A 19707-nucleotide genomic window follows, 5' to 3' on the forward strand; every position below is an offset into this window, starting at 1 on the left:
AGCGTGAGTTGGAACAGTAGAAGGAGACTAAGGAAGCAAGATAGGGGGGAGCAAGACCATGCAGACATTTAAAGACAATAGAGAGGAAGTAAAACAGAAGACGAGGTTCAATGGGTAGGATAGAAGCAACTAGAAGTAAGGAGGAGATTGAGGCATGAGGAGAAAGGCCAAAGAGAAGACGAATAGCAAAGTGATAAATGGAGCGAAGGGGGGTTAGATGAACCACAGGGAGTCCAATCAAGAGGGAGGAACAATGGTTGATAAAGGAAAAAATTAGAGCTGAGATGAGAAGTTTAGAGGCATGGAAAGAAAGGAAGGGAGAGCAGAGGAAAGATTAAAGGGAAGAAAGCGGCAATCATAGGCAGTAAGAGAGAGATGATTGGAAAAGGACAGAGAGGAGTCAAAAAGGACACAGAGATTATGAGAGGAGGAAGAAAGAGAGAGCTGAGGAAAAGAAAGAAAAGGAGGAGAGGATGGAGGGAACAAATGATCTTCCATTTTAGATGGGTTAAAATGAAGAAAAAAAGGAGAGCATCCAAGATTGGATGGAAAAAAGATAGGCATGGACTTGAGAGTGAAGAGTATCAAAGAACTCAACAAAAAAAAGAAGATTTGGGAAACATCAGTGTAAAAGTGACAGGAAAGATTAAAGAAGGAAATAAGTAAAGAAAGAGGACTAATGTACAGCGATAACAGAAGTGGGCCAAGAATCGAGCGTTGGGGAACACTGAATAAAAGTCAGAGAGGTGTAGAGAGCTGGCTGGCCCAGGATACATAGTAGGAACGACCAGAAAGATAAGATTTAAACCAAGTGGGAGAAAAGCCAGGATTTTTTCTCAGGATTACCACATTTTGCAACCCGCGTCTGCAGTTGAACTCATCTGGATTTTTGCAGGAACATATTCTTGATAGGGGGAAACATCTGAATAATGTGTATGAGGTATTTCACCTGGCAATCAGGTAGTATTTGTTCATGCTGCATCACTAGGAATAACTACGAAAAATCAGTTTTGAAATATCACCGGTTTTTACCACTAAAGCTAAGCATGAGGCAATGAGTGCATTAAATACATTACCTAGAAGTAAATTCGTCTATTGGTAAATCAAACTTGGTACTCAGAAGTGCTGCAAAAGCGTAAAAACTAGAAAGAAGTGCAGAGGTTATGCATTGGTTTTTGAAATGGCACGGTTTTCTGTGGACATGGTCAATGGTGGTAGTAGTTCATACTGCTATCAGCCTGGACAGTGGGTGGTTGTTGAATGACACCCCTAAGAGTTTCAATTATGGTAATGATTCAGGTTGTGCAGAATATATTATTTTCTCTGTGAAACAATGTGTAGTTGATTGATATATTCACTATATCCGTGTGACGAGTGCACAGAACTTAACCTATTGTCTACACTATGTACTCAAAGTATAATCTGATTTATTTCCTCTGTTTAATTCGCCACATCTTATCATTTTCATTCCTTTAGCATTTCCGTGAACATCTGGATAAGCTATTTGCAAAAGGGATTGGAATGCTGGACATTGCCTTAAATGAGGCTTTCGACCTGCTCAGCGATGTAAGTTCTTTTTTCTGTGTGTATTTACATTTTTTGTTATCATATTAAGTACCCTAATGCACACTAATATTGTCAACTCTCTGTTGTGTTAAACGTTTTTTTTATTGTTTGCAGGATGCTTTTTTCAGGATTTGGCACACATTGATACTGATATTGATATTTTATTTCTATTGCGCTTGTACACAAGTGTGGCAGAGCGCTACAAGGCAATGGACGGAAACAGGGGAGAACAAAACGATCATACTAGACTAGTGACATTGAGATTGTGCAAGTGCATGGGAGAGGGAAAGAGGAAAAGTGCATGGAAGGGGGATAGTGGAAAGTGCAGAGCAGAGGATAAACAGATAAATAATAATAAATATAAATAAAAAATATAATGGCGCAATAAACAGGGGTAGTGCAGCCAGCAAGTGGCAAGTGCTGTGCTTACGGCAGCAGAACTGGGTAAGTCTGATAAGTGCATAAAAAGAAGAAAATGTGGGCATGGGGTACTGTATGGGTACAGATACAGTCCCCAGTGCAAGGGGTGGCCAGGAGCAGTGCAGAAGGGTGGCAGAAGGGAGGCAGGATGAGCAGGTACCTGGACCCAGGGGACGGAGGGTGGGCAGGTGCACAGTGCCAAGAGAGAGCAGATCAGCAAGGGAGAGGGAGAGCAAAGGCAGATGCAAAGAGGAAGGTCTTGAGGTGCTTCCGGGACCAGAGATGGTTCTCCTCAAGTTTTAGAGTGGCAGGGAGGCTGTTCCAGAGGGAAGCCCCGGCCAAAGACAGAGATCTACGCCCAGCTCATTTCTTTGAAAAACGACTGACCCTGAGGGAGGTAGAGGAGAGAAGAGCTTGAGAGGCGAGATATTTCAGAAGGGATAGATGAAGGTATTTTGGAAAAAGGCCCCAGAAAGCCTTGTGGACAATAAGAAGCATTTGAAAATGCAGTCATATAATCAACAAGTATAGTGTTATACAAATGAAATGTGCAATGTTAATCAAATAAAGAGTACAATAGATGCACAGTCACAAGACAAACTCAAAATAGATTCCCAAATGATCAACGTTTAAAACATTGTTCACAGATCTTTATCTTTTCAAATCTTAACCTGAGCCATACATTCTTACTGAACAATAACATGCTTTTATCATGCATATCTTCGAATTGATATGACTAACCTGTGTGCATCTTGCATCATAACATCTTAGTGAACATGTTATATCAGAATACTTGCCTGTTTGGTATGTATTAGGAAGCGTCAACCCAAATAAGACTCACTTAAATTGAACTTATATAGTAACTATAACTGTGCCACCACCATAACAAAGAAATCCTAACTTACCAACAGCAATCCACTGTTCATCATGTCTCTCCATTTGGTGATTCTTCTGGGAAACACAATGTGTATGTAATGCCCCAGCCCCTTAACCACTATACATGGCTGATGGCAATGGCCAGAGCCCACTTCAGGGTACACATTCGCGAATGACCAGTGGCCACTTCAGTTGGTACACATTGGTCTAGCATTCTTTGGACTGAGCTGTGGAAAATGTTCAAGTGAGAGGTAGTGGAACTGATCATGAAATAATGGATGCTTAACCAGCATGACAAAGGGCATACACCACCCACAGTTCCTCCTCCTCCTCCTCTTCTGACCAGATTCCCGTCCAAGACTGTACCTGGAATATACCCATTAAAGGCTGCTGCATGATATACCAACGCTACATATTGACCACCATTGAATAGTGATGACAACAGCATAAGGGGAGAGAAAGTGAACAAGCAAAGACCATTGTCCTTACATGTTGAATATGACGTGCTGCGTAGTTTGCAAGCAAAGCTAACAGAAACAGAGGAAGAAGGAGAAAGAGCAAGCAGGAGGCATGTTGGGAGAACAGGATGGGACCACAATAGTTTCAGCTACATGGATAGGAGGGCAAATAATCCTTGAACTCAACCGAAAAGACAAAGACGGTTCAAAAGTGAAGGCGTTATCAGATGGAAACAGACAGGCGATAAAGACGGAGAAAGAGGGGCGGAAGAGAGAGAAAGAGAAAGGAAATGGGCGGAAGAGTGAGACAGAGAAAGGCAATGGGAGGATGAGAGAGAAAGAGAAAGGAAATGGGAGGAAAAGGTAAAAGAGAGGAAGAGAGAGGGAGGGACGATGAAAGGAAGTTGATGACATAATGAGCAGACATTCTTGAACTGATAGAGGCAGGGAAGATGTTACAAGAAGGAACAGTGACAGCATAAATAGGAGTATAAGAGGTATCATGAGTAGTCTCAGAGTAGGGAGACGTCTCTACAAAGTATGGGCAGGCATGTATTGGAGGATGTAGTGAGTGGGATGTGAGTGAGAGAGCCCCTTAGAAGGCTAGAGTTTGAGGAAGAAGGTGAGGATGAAGAGGAAAAGGGAAGACAGTCAGAATAGGAACGTGACAATGAGAGCGGGGAAGAGAAAGCTGCACAAACGCTTCCTACAGGCACACTTATGGGAAGAGAGCAGGGGTTAAATCCTAAAAAAGAACAAGTTGGGGCACTCATTAACATACACAATCTGGATTTGACATCACCAGCAATCAGCATATCAAGGTGGAATTGCTAGTTTTATTCAGTTAGTTTTGCACTACGATACGTATTGCATAGGACAAATGGCATTTGCCTTTCATAAAATCAAAACACAGAAAAGACCAAGCCATGAGAGGATATTTTCTTCTTATAGTGTTTTGAAAACATTAACAGGTATGCAAGGTTTAGATGCCATGAATCAATACCAATGTTTTCCCTGGAACCTGCAATCCCGAAATGTGACATTTCACCTTTAGTTGTTTGCTATTTTTCATCAGCTTATCTGGTACAGTGGTGAAGTGACCACGGGTGGCGTCAATTCACAAGTTTAAAAAAAACATGACATTTTTGCTTATTTTACACAGAGCCTCTAAAATATCCTCTGAAAACCTGTACTTGTGACGTGAGCCCTGAAAGAGAAATTGATTCGATAGATTTGGAGCGAAGAGCAATAGAACCCATTAGGTACCCATTTCCCCCAGAGAGACGTCAAATGAGTCCAGAAAGGAAAGACCATATATAAACAGATCAAGAGATTTACCAGACCATAAAAAAGGTTTGTATGGCAGAAACACCAATGAAGACAAAGGGTGCGGCTGCACCCATGCACAGAGGTAGACTGACACAATTCCCCTTATTACAGAAAGGCAGAGGACTAACACAATATATACCCTGGCTACAGACAGAAGAAATAACTTAATATATAAAATGCTGTCACTTACAGCAGTGCAAGAAAGTGGATTTATAAGTTAGAAATGGAAACAGCAGGCATGACTTTGCCGGTAGGAGACATGAAAAGCTTGTTTTCTGCCATATTGGGCGAGCAATCAGAAGACATTTGGAAATGGGCAAGGTATTCTGGGGTGACAGCCGATAATATGAGACATGACAGGGCACCTTTTAACAATTGTCGAGCAAACATTTGGACGGCACTCAGAATCCAATTCCTAGACACATCAGACATGAGTGCGATAATGACAAGTACAATGGGGCCAGATGATGGTCCAGCTAGTCATTCATTCATTCATTCATTCATTCATTCATTCATTCATTCATTCATTCATTCATTCTGTCATTTGTTATAGCGCTTTTCTCCATAATTATGGTGCCAACACGCTTTTGGTTGGACTCCCTTGGGTGGACCGGAGTCCAAATATTTCGAAGAGTTTGTGAGGTGCTATTATCCATGTGTGCATTTCATCCATTAAAGTTAGGCGAGGTTGGCCAAGACCCTGGAAGCCACCCATGTCTAAATGTAGTGTGTATGAGCGCAGTGGTGGAATACTATGGGCGATGTGGTGATTGTGTTTAAGGAGATAGAGAGATATGTGGGAAGCTATTATTCAAATTGATGTTGTTAAAAGGATTCCCGGATTCCAGGATACCAAGAGAGGGACTCACTACACTGATAGCGCTGGTGGAATTATAGGCAGATCAGATGCAGCATACAAAGGGAAACCAACGTATGGCAGCAGATACACACGTGAATGTAACATGGACAGACAAATATAGGTCTCTAAAATGGAAGTGAGAAGTGAAAAAAGTACAGCCATTGTGCACAGAGACCGTAGCAGGCTCAGGAGTTAGCTAGGACTCAGACAAAATGCTGAAACTCCTTAAAACACATTCATTTTAGAGGCTTTGAAGCTGGCCATACAGTAGTTCATAGCAAGTGCCAAGGTGAGATGCAGTGTGTCTCCAGTGACACCAAAGGGTACAACATCCATGTTAGAATGTGCCATATCCAAGTAAATAGGAAGAAATGAATTGTCCAACATGGTCCCCTAACACTTGTAATTGGTTATATATAACACACTTAATACCCAGAGGTTTCTAAGCGCGGACCCGGGGACCTAACCTGTGTTGCTCCGAGTTGTCTTGCTTCCAAGGCGAGTGTGTTTCCCCTGAGCTATCCTCTCAAGACTTAATCAAGACTTGAAGAACACTGATTATGCATTATGAGGCAAGTATAGATACTATATCTGTTGAACTCCCTACCATATCATATTATGACGGCATTGCTGATCCATTTCTAGTTCATAATCCACTCACACTCTGTAATTTTGAAAGCTACTTGTATGCTTTCCCAGCTGTCATTCTATTTTTTTAATGAATCTGGGGTCTACTGTGCACCTTGAGTACACCATAATTGAGTATTGTTTTTATGCTAGAGTGGCAAATTGGACCCATTTCTAGAGCAAGGGTTTGGAGATCACTTTTGCAATTAGCTTTGAGATAACAGATTCTGAGATGGTATTTCACCATCATCTCATGACACAAGGCACTTTATGGAATGCTTAAAGCACAATTTGTGTAAGCCCATCCCCAATCCCGCCATATTACAGTCATAACCATATAAAAATAACCTTTATTAAAAATGCACAGTCCAAAAAGTATCTACATACGTGTCTATCAATACTGTGAGGAAATTGAGGGTGTCCACACTTCTTTCCCCAAAATATCCTCATCCCAGGTGGCCTGGGAAAGGCTGTTGCTTTCTGATCCTGACCCTGGGGGTGGATGTTGTATTGCATTGTATTCATCATTTAAATTGTGCCCTTTCCCCATTTGTGTGGCCTCAATGGGCTTTGTAGTTGGAACACCCTAGGTGATCGCAGGCCATGTACAGAAGGTGCTAAGAGTTTAGATTAAAGATACTTGTGTTCATTTTTGCCAGGTTAGGACTTAAGTGGGCTGGCTAGGCTGCAGTAAGTAGCATAGAGGTCAGGCATGTGGGTGGGTGCTGTTGGTGGTTTAGGATAGAGTTCTAGTGATGAAGATTCAGTGTGTTGTAGAGGAGGTCCCAAATAAAGCCTGCACTCCAGTGGCCCATTTTGAAAGTACCAGGAACGTTCACACCAAAATATGTGACGTATGATGAGCAAATAAACCAGCAGAGAGCTGCAGTCGGGCTCTGCCCTGTACTTATTAGAAGAACAACATCTATTGAAGAACCGATACCCAGAAAAGCATGGATGGTAAGGTATCCATTAAGAAAACCCTACCAGCAAATGAGACGAAATGAAGAGTGCCTAGGTACAGTCCCGTAAGAAACCAAAAAGGTCTTGATGGAAGACGAATAGTGATGTCGCGAGGATCCGGACGGACTCACAGATAGAAAAAATGACGACCCGAGAATGACACAAAGAGACGAAACACCATGAGAAAAGATATTGCAAACTTAAAGTGAGAGAATACTATACAAAACGTAAGAGATTTAAGCTGTAAGCAAAATGAACACAGTTGATCAGTTTACACCTGTACATATGCTTGGAACTGCAAGAAAGCTAAGAAAACAGTACGACTTGCTATGCTAAGTAGAAGGATAGTACGGCAAGCGCCATTATACATAAATCTACCTCAAACAAAGTACGTTAGTATAAGTATATTCCACTTTGTAAATGAAGCAGGATAAACTCAGGTTACTAAAGGCTGAATGAGCGGAGATTCATATTCTAACAAAACGAGAAGAGACAGCTGAATCGAAACTTGGCAGATGCAACTCGAGCCAGCAGAGCCAAGGTCATACCAATAGAAGGAACGAACAGTAGCTACAGATAATTGAAACTTAAGAACAGAATATCCTGTCTCTGAAAGGTCAAGATAAGGAAGGAGGCATAGGCAGGTGGCAAGCTAAATAAGAATCAAATACACAAATTGAGGGAAACTAGACAAATTCACATTGTGGGAAGCACCTGACCAGCCGAGAGAGAAGAAGCATGGGTTCACACCTATGTTTGGCATCCAACCAGGCAGAGATATCAGAACTTTTCCAGACAGAAGAAGCAGTTTCGAGGACAACCACAGTGAAATAATTGACACATAGTTGCTGAAGCGATGATTGATTGCAGCCTAATAGGAGAAAGGCCGGGTTACTAGGGGGCATGCTGTACCTGACGCACCATTCTGAATGCTGCTAAGCGAAGTGGAAGAATATGCATGAGGATGGTGCCAACCCAATCACAATGGACCATATAATCTGAGGGTCCTATAGTTAGTGGAACCAATGGGACGTCGTATTTTTAGTGACGTCTACAGTAGTCATTTTTTAAGGTAGGGCTTAGATGCCCACCTGACAGTGTTTTACCCAATCCCCTCACTCTGTTGCCATATACAGATGTAATACCTATATTAAAGTTACCTTTTCCTAACCAATAGAATTGCATGTTAACTTTTGAGTGGTACACGTCAATTATGACGAGTTTTGAGTATAAATGTTTCAACTTGTACGAAGTTCATTGGAGTTGAAGCGAGAAGGACGATCGCATCACTGCTGATTTCCATGACTCCCCTTTTTTGTACTTGTCATTAAACAGACTCCCTTTGCCAAATCATTGAGTTGTCCTTATTGATTGGTGTTGGAGTAATAAATAGGCACCCCCATCTATCTCAAGGGTGCAGCTATCTCATCTTAAAGTACTTCTGAGCAAACCTCGGCTCTATGGGCCGGCTGGGGGTCTCGGCAGTACAGTGTGTCCAGCTAAACCAAATTTATTTTCATTGGTTGTTGCTCTATACTAATGCCAGAGGTTTGAGGTATGTCAGGGGTTTAAGTATGGATGGCTATGTCTGCTGCTAGACTAGAATAGCATAACCATAGCTGAAATCTAGGGTACACGGATGGGTGGCCGTGCCTGTGGCCAGTGTCCACAGACATGGTGTAAGGTATACGCACCATAGGCCTGATTGGAGTTTGACTGTTGTGTTCTATTTCTTGGTCCAGTGCAATTTGCTGGTCTCGCTTTTTGTGGTTTCCCCAGAACGAAAGTCTGAGCAGGGGAAGAGGGGCCAAAGGGATGACGGGCCGGTGGTTGAGGGGAGGACGGTAGTTTGTTACTGTGTGCCTCTGTGAATTCTGCTGGAATTCATGGTGTGGAGGAGTGTTGTGTTTGGGAAGGAATTGTTTGTCACGGTGTGCCAATGTGAATGCTGCCGGCATCCGTGGGGTATTGGTAGTTAGGAGTATTGGTGTGCCTGGGTTCGCGTTTATGTGTGCCTGTCTAGAGTTTAGAGTGTGGAGGGTTTCAAGAGGAGGGAAGGAAAAGCCAGGTTCTGAGGGCTTTTCTGAATGCCAGATAATTGGCAATATTGTGAATGTGCAGGGGTAGGGAGTTCCAGATGATCAGTGCTTGGACGGAGAAAGAGGATCTGACGAGTCTGGAGGATATGTCCTGTGGGACTACTAGGAGAGATGATGTGCCAGATCTGAGAGTCCTTGAGGTGTGGTAGCGAGTGACTTTGTGTTGAAGGGATTCCAGTCCCATTTTTTAGATGTCCCAGTGGGTGATGCACATGACTTTAAAGGTAGTGCATCGGACAATAGCGTGCCAATGGAGGACACTCGATGTAGGGCTGATGTGGTCTCTGGAAGGTAGGTTAATGAGCAGGCGGGCTGCAGCGTGTTTGATTCTTTGCAGTTTCCTTAGTTGAAATGCGGGTGTGCCTAGTTAAAGGCTGTTTGATGGAGATGATGACAGAGAAACAGTGAGGATAGGTGAGGTAAGGGAAGATACACATTAGGATGCATAGGTGGAAGAAACAGGTACTGGAACCAGAGTTGACTTTTTGGGAGCAGGATGCATCTGTGTCCAGTGTACATCCAAGGTTTTTCACTCAGGTGGAGGTTGACTGAGGGGGGCCTAGAGATTGCAGCCAGCGAATACTTTGGTAGGTTGGGGATGGAGCAATATTTTCCTGCAGACAAGGATTTCAGTGTTCCTAGGATTGAGAATGAGGTGGTCGGTCATCATTTAGATGTCTATATCCGAGAGGTATGATGACAGATCTGGATGGTTGGGGCCTGCCGATTTGGGGATTTTAAAGATGATCCACCTGTTGTCTGCGTAGGAAAGATTGTGGGAGCAGATGAGTGTGGGCAGAGGGTTTAGATAGATGTTGAAGAGCAGGAGAGAAAGGGATTCTCCTTGTGTGACTCCTTTTTTTACTGGTCATGAAGTGGAGATGGATGAGTGGAGGAGCATGATTTGTGAACAATTAGAAATGAAAGAGGAGTTCCAAGAGAGGGCTGTGTCTTTGATTCCTAATGAATGTAGCCTATTTAGGAGGATGGTGTGATAAATAGTATCAAAAGGCAGAGAGGTTAAGAAGGATCAGTGCAGTGCCACCTTTTGCACTCAGTTGTTCTTTTTAGGCCATCCCAGACTGACCCTAGGAAGGATTCTGTTCCTCAGAGGGGCCTGAAGCCAGAGTGTGCAGGGCCCAGGAGGTTGCTGGCTTCAGTGAAAAATCCAAGCTGCTTGCATGCTGTGCCCTCCATGAGTTTGGCCATGAAGCAGGTGTTGGAGATAGGCCGGTAGTTCTGCTGGAGGAGTGGGTCGAGTGTAGGTTTTTTGAGGAGGGATTTGATGTAGGAGGTCTTTAGGGCTTCCGGGAAAGTTCCTGATGTTAGGGAGTGGTTAAGTGTGCAATGCTGCCTGCACAAGTTGAAGCTAGGATGTTTTTGAGGAGGGTGGGCTGGCATGGGTGCTCAGGAGAACCTGATGGTCGGCTTTGTACTAGGAGCGAGAGGAACTCCTGGTGTGTGATTGGAGTCAAAGAGGTGAAAGTTTGTATTGTATTTTCGACGGGGGTTGGGCTTTGGGTGAGTAGCATGTGGTGGCATGTGCTCCAGTTTAGAGATGATGGCAGAGTGTCTGTCAATAGCAACATTGTGTAAGTGTTCTAATAAGTGTTCTGATAAGGTGCCACATAGAGATTGAGAGATGGATGGTGGGGCCTAGAGCAGTCCTGGGAAGTTGATTACAGTACTTTGCTCCAGTTCCAGGAGTTTAAAATGTGGTTATCATAGAATGCGTTCTTGCTTTTTCTGATTTCTAGTCTGTATGCTTTGGTAAGTCTTGCTAGGATGGTTTTGTTCTGGGCCGTAAAATAGTTCTCGGGGTCCATTCCAGCTGTGCTTGAGGGTTTTTAGTGATTTGAGGTTGGTGATGCACCACCTGGTTTTGTGTCCTGATCTCTGAGAGGACTGTTTTGTTAGAGTAAGGGTTGTAAGGGCATTTGAGAGCCAGAGGTTGAAGACTTTAATGAGGAGTGGCCCTTTCTGGAGGGATAGTGTTGGGAGACAGGAGAGGAGGTACTTGGCTATGTCTGGGGTGATAATGACTTTGTTCCATAACGAAATGACAAGTGTGGGGGTTGGTGGAGGTCTGGCATGACCTTGGGTTTCAGTTGCAGTGGTCAGTGGTACAGAGAAGATTTCTGAGTGATCAGTCCATGATAGGCGGAGTGGGGCAGTGTGGATATGTTTGCAGTGGTGAAGATCGCATCAAGGGTGTAACCTCCAGTGTGCGTGGGTGTGGAGATGAGTTGTGTCAGGTGGAATGTGGGGATTGAGGGTGTCAAACCAGATGTTGAAATATCCTAGGATGTTAGGTGTTGAATGGAGATTGAGGATGGTTGTCAAAGCATCGCAGAGAAGGTCTCCATAGTTTTTGCAGAGCCAGGAGGTTTGTAGTCAGAAGCTGGGTGAGGTGGAGGGTGAGAGTTGGAGTTTTCCCAGAAGGCATTCATAGTCTGTGGTGTTGTCTGAGGTGTCCTTAATTATTAGTGGCAATTGGTGTCTGTGCAGTATCACAAGCTGCCACCCGCAATGGGCTCGTAATCAACAGCAAACCAGCTCTCTGTGATGAGAAGGACGTGGAATTTGTTTTTGGAGACTGACCTGGAGACTGAGACTGACGTGGCATTGATGAAGGTGCAAGAGAGTTTGTGATGTATTTTTGCAAGGGCTGGATGTGTCTGGCTTGGAATGGGTTGGAGGAGTGAGAATGGAGGAGGGGGTGTGCAGCGGTTGGTGGAGGGTGTGATCAGCGGGGTGTAATGGAAAAGGGATCGGTCGTGGTGGATAGTGGCAATGTGGTGGGTGGTTTAGGGTGTGGGGAGGAGGTGTGTGGAATTGGAGGTGGATCACGGGGGATTTCAAAGAGGAGAATAGGGCTAGGTCCGGGTTAGTTGCAGGCAGGGAGGTTTGGGACTTAAGCGATTTGGGAATGGGAGAAACTAGGAAGGTCCTGTCGTGGTCTTGGTCTGGGCCTGTCTGTGAGTTTCTGGTGGCCCATGGTGTGTAGGTACGAATGGGGGAACTGTGGAGGTTGGGGTGTTGGCCAGGGAAGCATGGGTTGGAGGCAGAGGTGCTATGTTGCGTGGGCAAGGTACTAATAGAGGGTGCAGGTGAGTAGTTAGCGGGGATTGGTGTAAGAATATTGGTTTACCCGGGTCACTGGGCAGTCTGGAATATTCTGGTGGTCAATGTTTTCTGCTCCCACTCTCCATCTTGCCTCTCTTGTTTGAGCAGAGCGAGATCTACTTGGAGGGTGTAACAGGTGGGAGGTGGAAGGCTGGGAATATGGGACGTGCATTCGGGATGGCTGAATAAGGGTGTCGTAAGTCTCGTAATGCCTACTGGTTTGCCAGTGTGCTACTCTGATTTGGCCAATGTGTGGCATGGTGTCTAACCTGTGGGATGGGTAAATCAGATTATGTGACTGAGTAGGGGGTACGTCCAACTTGGGTACCACACTATATGTGTATTTTCCTGGCCTTGTGCAACTGGTCAGGGTATTAGGAGAGGGTTTGGGGGCTCCTGAATAGAGGGTGCTGTGGGGTGCACCTAAAAGGGGGTACCACAGTAAAATACAGTAGCACCTAGTTTTGGGATACCTGAATGGAGGGAGAGAGGCCTAGATGGGCATACAACAGTAGACAGTAAACTACAGTGGCACCTAGATTTGGGAGAAATGGAAAGACGGTGAAATGCCTAGATGGGGGTATAGCAATGCAGGCAATAGCTATACGGTTTGACAAACACAATCTATCTAGATGCAAGATATAGCTGACAAACCCATTCTATCTAGGTGAGAGATATGGCTGACTAACACAATCTATCTAGATACGAGATATGGCTCACAAACACAATCTCTCTAGATGCGAGATATGGCTGACTAACACGATCTAGCTAGATGAGAGATATGGCTGACTAACACAACCTAGCTAGATGGGAGCTATGGTTCAGTGATGTTTGGCCTAGGCATTGGATATGGTTAACATTGAATGTGCAACAGACTACAGGTTTTTAGATAATAAATGGCAGGATAATAAGATGGGTCGGACAGTCTAATGGGTATCAGTAAAGGCTGATTCCCGTGTCCAGACCTTGCCTACCTTGTCAGTTGCTGCTGGTTAATGGCTGCGGGCACCACTGGCTAACATGGGCCAACACGATCTGGAGCTGCCTCTACAGGAGCTTCCCTTTGCTTTGGGGCCCTTAGTTTATGGGCAGAAGGGCTGTCCTGTATGGAGTTCCTAAGAGGGGCTGAGGGTCCAATCAGGAGTGCTGTGGGGGGACAATGGGCAGGAGACCAGGAAACGGTCCAAGAAGAGCAGAGGTACACAAAGATGCACAATGTAATTTAAAATTAACCCCCAGATGTAGGATTAGGTCAGGGGAGGCAGGATAACTCCAGCCAAGGCAACAGGGTGAAGCAAAGTCCTTTGAGGAGGTGCCTGAGTCCATGTATAGGTGTCACAAGGCAGAGAGAGACAAAGGAGGTTCTCCAGCGCCATGCACATGCTGACTGAGACACAATTGAAAACCGGTGAGTCTTCCCTGAAGGCAGGGGGACCCTGGGGATTGTCATATTAACAGCAGAAGCTTGGAAAGTACATAACAAGTGAAGGTCTGAAACCAGGGGACCAAGAACTATTAAAGTGGGCATTATTAAAAGCAGGGTTATTAATGAACGGAATAAAAGATTGTAATTAACATTTTCAAGAAGCAAAAATGCAAAGTGCATTGCCAATACTGGTGAGCATTTTTCAAAGAAGCAAGTTATCATTGAAAGCAATGAATAGTTGTAATGAATATTATTGTCAAGAGGCAAACAAGAATTGCCAAGAATCAAGGAACCCTGCATACGTTTTCTAGCAGGATATGTTACTGGGAAGTGTATACCGGCTTGTTTGAAGAAGCCATAACAGAGACTGAGTTTGCTAGCAGGAGAGTACACTGGGAAGCGTATACAGCGCTTTGTAGCAAAAGACTACACATGAATGGTAAAAAAAGCAAGCTATAACAAAGTATCAAGGATATGTGAATGGACTTTAAGTCAAGCCTCATTGAAAAGCTATTCCTGTTTCATAAAGCATATAAAGACAATCGATGTAAGGTGTATTGGTTGCATGACCTGTAATGGCTGGACTGTGTGGTCCGACAACTGCACCTAGACCGAGTACATCCACCTAAGGAGAAGCCACTTTTGTGATTGAATCAAAGAAGATATATGTGAACTGAAATTAGGGAACTGAATTCTACAGCTTTGTGAATGGTGACTAAACCAGAGGAGATGGGGGACATCCCCGGGAGTTCTGCTGTTTGGAGCCTTGAGAGACTTGAAGCAGGGATAAGAGAACCCCTATCTGATAACGTGAACTACTTGAACCTTTGGGAAGGGAAAATCCTTTTCCATCCAAGAGCTGGAAGAAGCTCTGAACTTTTATTTGAACACTTTTTTATTTGATGCAGACATCCGTGCACATTGTATACAGTAACATGTGAGGGCAAGTATAGGTTTTGACACAGACAGACATTTGCTTTGGACTTCCTGACACAGACTATCTTTAGTTTCATTTAGGTAGAGAAAATCCACCTTAGCATAGGGTAAGTTAGGCCTTTTTCCAACCCCAAATCTTGGTTGATAAAAGTTTGTATCCCAAAACTCTACTCAGTTGTCTGTGTCTACCTCAAGATGCCTTCACAATACCCAAGCAATATTCCAAAAAAACACTCATGAAAACAAGAACAATCTTAAGGTCAACAAAATATATTAAAGGTGATACAATGTAAAGCACTTAAAGAGAAGAAGCTATGGGAAAAATGTCCGACAGCTTTGCTGTCCTTCCACAAATGAACAATACAACAATTACAACAATATTGCCAATGATGAATTTGCAGTCTTGCTTCTGAAACTCCTTAACCACTAGGCTCTTCAAATACAATCTGCAACTGTGAATGTTACTCCTGGGAACATGATACACAATGACAATAGCAAGGCAACCTGCACATGTCTCCTCCAAGTCTCTTTAAGTTTTGGTTCCAGTAATCTAACTCTGAGAGCCTGGTCGGTCATGACGAACAAATGTAAAACAGCTTTTTTCTCTCGATTCATCGCCACATGCAATCCTTGACCTCTAGACAAGGCCATTTACCAACAAATGATTGATGATTAACAATACTCAATTTAAACTTGGATAACAGGATTCTCATCTCAGGACAAATGATCATATTCAGAAAATGATGTACAAATGATTGTGAGTTATTTAAATCAACAAAGAGTGATGCCTTAGGTTACAGCATGCCATCCCCAAGACCACATTGTCCAAATATACCCAAATATTGGTGTTTCAGTTCCTTAATTTATTCTCTTTCAATGGAATTAGTGTACTTCCAAGCTGACTGCATGTAAAGATTCACAGTCTATTTAGTACTATGGTAGAGCCAAAACACTGACCATGCAATACTTCAGGCACCTCATCTGGCGGGCTTCTTGTACATCCTCTGACAAACTGGCCTGCCGCTGGCTCCAAAGGCAATACAGGCTCCTTGTCTGAACTAAGAATATAGCCCACATCCAAGCCTGCATCTCTGCAGCATCTAACAACTCGGCCAAACTCTTTACAATCTGTAAGGAGCTGGCCAACCCTGCTGCAGTCTCTACCTCTCCTGTCGCCTCCCAGGCCATTTGCACGGCCCTTGCCTCTCATTTCATCTAAAAAACACAGGACATCCTGTCCACCCTCTCATCCTCTACACCTCTTCCCCTTCTCTTTCTGCTAACTCTGGCACTCATGCAGTTGCCAACCCACACTCTTTCTCTTCCTTTCCTCTGTTCTCCCCTGAAAAGGTTTCTAGACAAGTCCAGTCTATGAAAGCCTCATCATAACAGTGTCTTCTCTGTTCATCTAAAACCATCAATGACCACATTGACACCCTTGCTCCTGCTCTGGCCTACTTCTACAACCTCTCCTTCACCTCTGGAGTCTTCCCCTCCCCTCTGAAGCATTCTCTTGTGCAACACCTTCTAAAGGAACGCACAGCCAATCTCACATGCCTGGCTAAGTATCGCCCAATCTCCATCACTCCTTTCCTGGGCAAACTCCTGGAAAAGCTGACCATCACCAAGCTTAATCTTCACACCGATTCTGTTTGTTGTCTCCACAGCCATCAGTCTGTCTTTAGAGCTACCAGAATCATGGAAACTGCTCTCCTGAAAATCTGTGAAGTCCTGCACTCCAATCTTGACTCTAACATCACTTCCGTCCTCATCCTTCTCGATCTCTCTTCTGCCTTTGACACAGACAACTATGCCATCCTGCTCAACCATCTCTGTGATAACCTGGGTATCACCAATCAGGCCCTAGCGTGGCTGACCTCTTTCCTCTCTGATCGTACCTTCCAGGTCCAAGTTGGGTCCTTCGTTTCCTCTATCTCACTATCTACCTGTGGTGTTTCCCAGGCGTCTAACCTCTCTCCCTGGATTTTCAACCAATACCTGGCACCCCTTGCCCACTGCATTGCCGCTCTCTGCTCCAACTTCCTGTGCTATGCAGATGACACTCAGCTCGTTTTCAGGCATCCCTCAGTCACCTCTTCTCCTTCCCTCATCTCTGCCTGTTTGTCTGCTATCCAGTAGTGGTGTGCCACCAATTATCTCTGCCTTTATGCCAGTAAGACGGAGATTCTCCTCATCAGCACACATGCACCCTCCTTTCCTGTCACTCTCTAGCTGGCCTCCTTTGTCCCTCTTACTGCTCCCACCTGCGAGGCTAGGAACCTGGGTGTCATCTTTGCCGCCACACTTTCCTTTTCTACTCACATCTCTGATGTCTCTAAGAAGTCAAACTACCAACTGCACTTGAAATTAAATGATATTTTATTTATGTCGAGCTCAAACACAAGTGCTTCAGAGCGTGACCAGACAAAGGGAGGGGAGGAAGGGAGAACAAAAACAATGATCTTACTAGGCCCAGTGACATTAAGAACGCACAAGTGCATGGAAAAGGGGGAAAGTGCATGGAAGGGGGGAGAAGTGGAAAGTGCGGAGCAGAGGCAAGCAAGAACAGAATAAATAATAAGTAAAGTAAATAAATAAAGGTGATGAACAGTGGTAGTGCAGCTAGCAAGTGGCAAGTGCTAGATTAGTCAGAATAGGGTATATAAGTGCAGAAGAAAAGTGGGAGGGGGACTGTATCAGTACAGATACAGACCCCAGTTCAAGGGGTGGACCCGAGGCAGTGCAGGAGGGTGGCAGGGTGAGCAGGTAACTGGGCCCGAATGACAGAGGGTGGCCAGGTGTACGGTACCAAGGGAGAAAACAGATCAGCAGGGGAGAAGGGAGGCAAAGGCGGTAGCAAAGAGGAAGGTCTTAACATGCTTCCTGAACCGGAGATGGTTCTCCTCAAGTTTCAAGATGGCTGGGAGAATGTTCCAAAGGCAGGGCCCACCCAACGACAGAGATCTACCCAATACAACCTCAGAGGTATTCTTCCTTTCCTCTCTTTGTCAAAGATGCTTACTGTCTCCAGAGCTCTGGTTCTCTCTAGGAAGGACTACTGCAACAGCGTCTTTCTAAATCTGCCTGCTTCTACGGTCTGCCCTCTGCAACTCATTCAGAGCAGGACTGTGAGACTTGTCTTTGGCCTCAAGCGCTGGGATAGTATCTCTCCAGCCCTGAAATCTCTTCATTGGCTCCGAGTGACTGCATGGATTAAATTCAAGACCCTTTGCATTGTCCACAAAGCTTTCTGGAGCCTGGGTCCATAATACATTCAACTCTCCCTCTCTAAATACCTTCCCACTCGAGCTCTTCGCTCCTCCACCTCCAAACCACTCAGAGCCAGTCGCTTCTCCAATCAATGAGTTGTGGGTAGATCTCTACCCTCGGCTGGAGCCTCCCTCTGGAACAGCCTCCTGTCACTCTCAAACATGAGGAGAACCTTCTCCGGTTCCAGAAGCACCTCAAGACCTTCCTCTTTGCTCCTGCCGTCACTCTTCCTCTCCCCTGCTGATCTGTCTGCTTTGGCAACGTGCAACTGGATACCCTCTGATTACGGGCCCAGGTCCCTGTCCTTACCGCCACACACCCACACCTCCTCCTGGCAACCCTTGCATTTGGGTCTGTATCTGTAACCCTACAGCCCCCTTACCTGCACTTATTAGACACCCCTTGACTGCGCTTTAAACTTTGCACTTGCCACATTGCTGGCTGCACTACCAACTGTTGTTGCTTTTATCCCTTGCACAGCACTTCCCACTTCTCCCCTCTCCCTTGCACGTTCCCCCTTCCCTCTCCCCTGCACTTGCGCATCTTCAATGCCACTCGGTCGAATAAGATCATTGTTTTGTCCTCCCTTGTTCCCCTCTCTTGCCTTACCATGTCTGCAACACTTGTGTATGAGCCTGATACAAATAAAATATCAATATCATATCTCCTCCAGATATGCCTTATGCACAAAGGGAATGGGCTCAACCCCGGATCTAACTGAGAGGAGCAGGGTCTAAATACAATTTCATGTAGGTTTGGCTGGACCTCAAATTCATCCCTTGACAGAACTGAAGAGATGCTCACTGGCATATGATGGAGGGACTTCAAAAATATTGCCCTGAGTCTTCAAATCAAAGGGATCAATGTAACCCCAAAACTCAATACCATTTGCATCCTGTGCCACTTTGTTAGCTTTGTAAACTCGCCATACTGCTGATAACGATATAAATATATAAATAAAATAAATAAATAAAATAACGAGGGAGAACCCAATCATCAATGGATTTTAAGGGCCTCTTTATGGGTTTTGCGTAAATTAGGCAGTAATCCTTTCAAATTACCACCAAACTCATATTCCGTTACCACCACTTAATCCTTTGGTTTACCGTAGGATTACAAGTGGTAGCAAATAACCATTTTGGAGTCCAGAGAATTCCATGCGGATTTTTGGTGGATTTACCACCGTAAGAATTACCTTGTGGTAAATGCATTGCTTTTCGGAGGTAAATTGGATGATTTTCCTCCAGCAACAAGTTAGAGGTGAATCCAACACTTCTTATCCCAAAATTAACGGATTTATCTTGCAGTAATTCCACTGGGGGTAAATCCACCAAATATTATAATTTTCAGTGCAGGAAAAACAGCAGGAATTCCTTTACAGACAACAAATGGCAGCAACAGAACTATTGACACTTTTTCGCACACCTCAAAAACCAAACCCAGAGGCCAACTTCAATCTCTCACCGCCCATACTAGGCATATGCTTCTTATATCAGGGTTTCTAATGGCCCCATATCCACCAGCTTAATTTGGAAAGTGGCAATGGTAAGCCTTCTATTGCGTAGGTAACCCGCCAGAAATAATATCAGACTAATATCCATGTGGGCCAAAAACACTACATCATCCATGGAAAGCAGAGTCAGCACGCTGCTAATTGTCTGCTTTGGGGACATCAGCACCGACCCTAAAAAGCAAGCTCTCCACATCTTTTAAGAAAAGATTAGAACAAGTGAGGGGAGAACACATGCCCAT

General features: G+C 44.5%; 1 protein-coding gene across 4 annotated transcripts in view; it reads left to right on the top strand.

Moving 5' to 3' along the window:
- Window positions 1-19707, top strand: part of CACNA2D3 (calcium voltage-gated channel auxiliary subunit alpha2delta 3) — a 3251448-nt gene that overhangs the window by 1420278 nt on the left and 1811463 nt on the right. For all 4 annotated transcript variants that reach the window (XM_069643639.1, XM_069643642.1, XM_069643640.1 and 1 more), the window contains one exon: window positions 1477-1566. In XM_069643639.1, coding sequence (XP_069499740.1) covers window positions 1477-1566 — 90 coding nt within the window. The remainder of the gene's footprint in view (window positions 1-1476; window positions 1567-19707) is intronic.

Source organism: Ambystoma mexicanum, chromosome 2p (assembly GCF_040938575.1).
Source record: "Ambystoma mexicanum isolate Mex_15411 chromosome 2p, UKY_AmexF1_1, whole genome shotgun sequence".
Lineage (NCBI taxonomy): Eukaryota > Metazoa > Chordata > Amphibia > Caudata > Ambystomatidae > Ambystoma > Ambystoma mexicanum.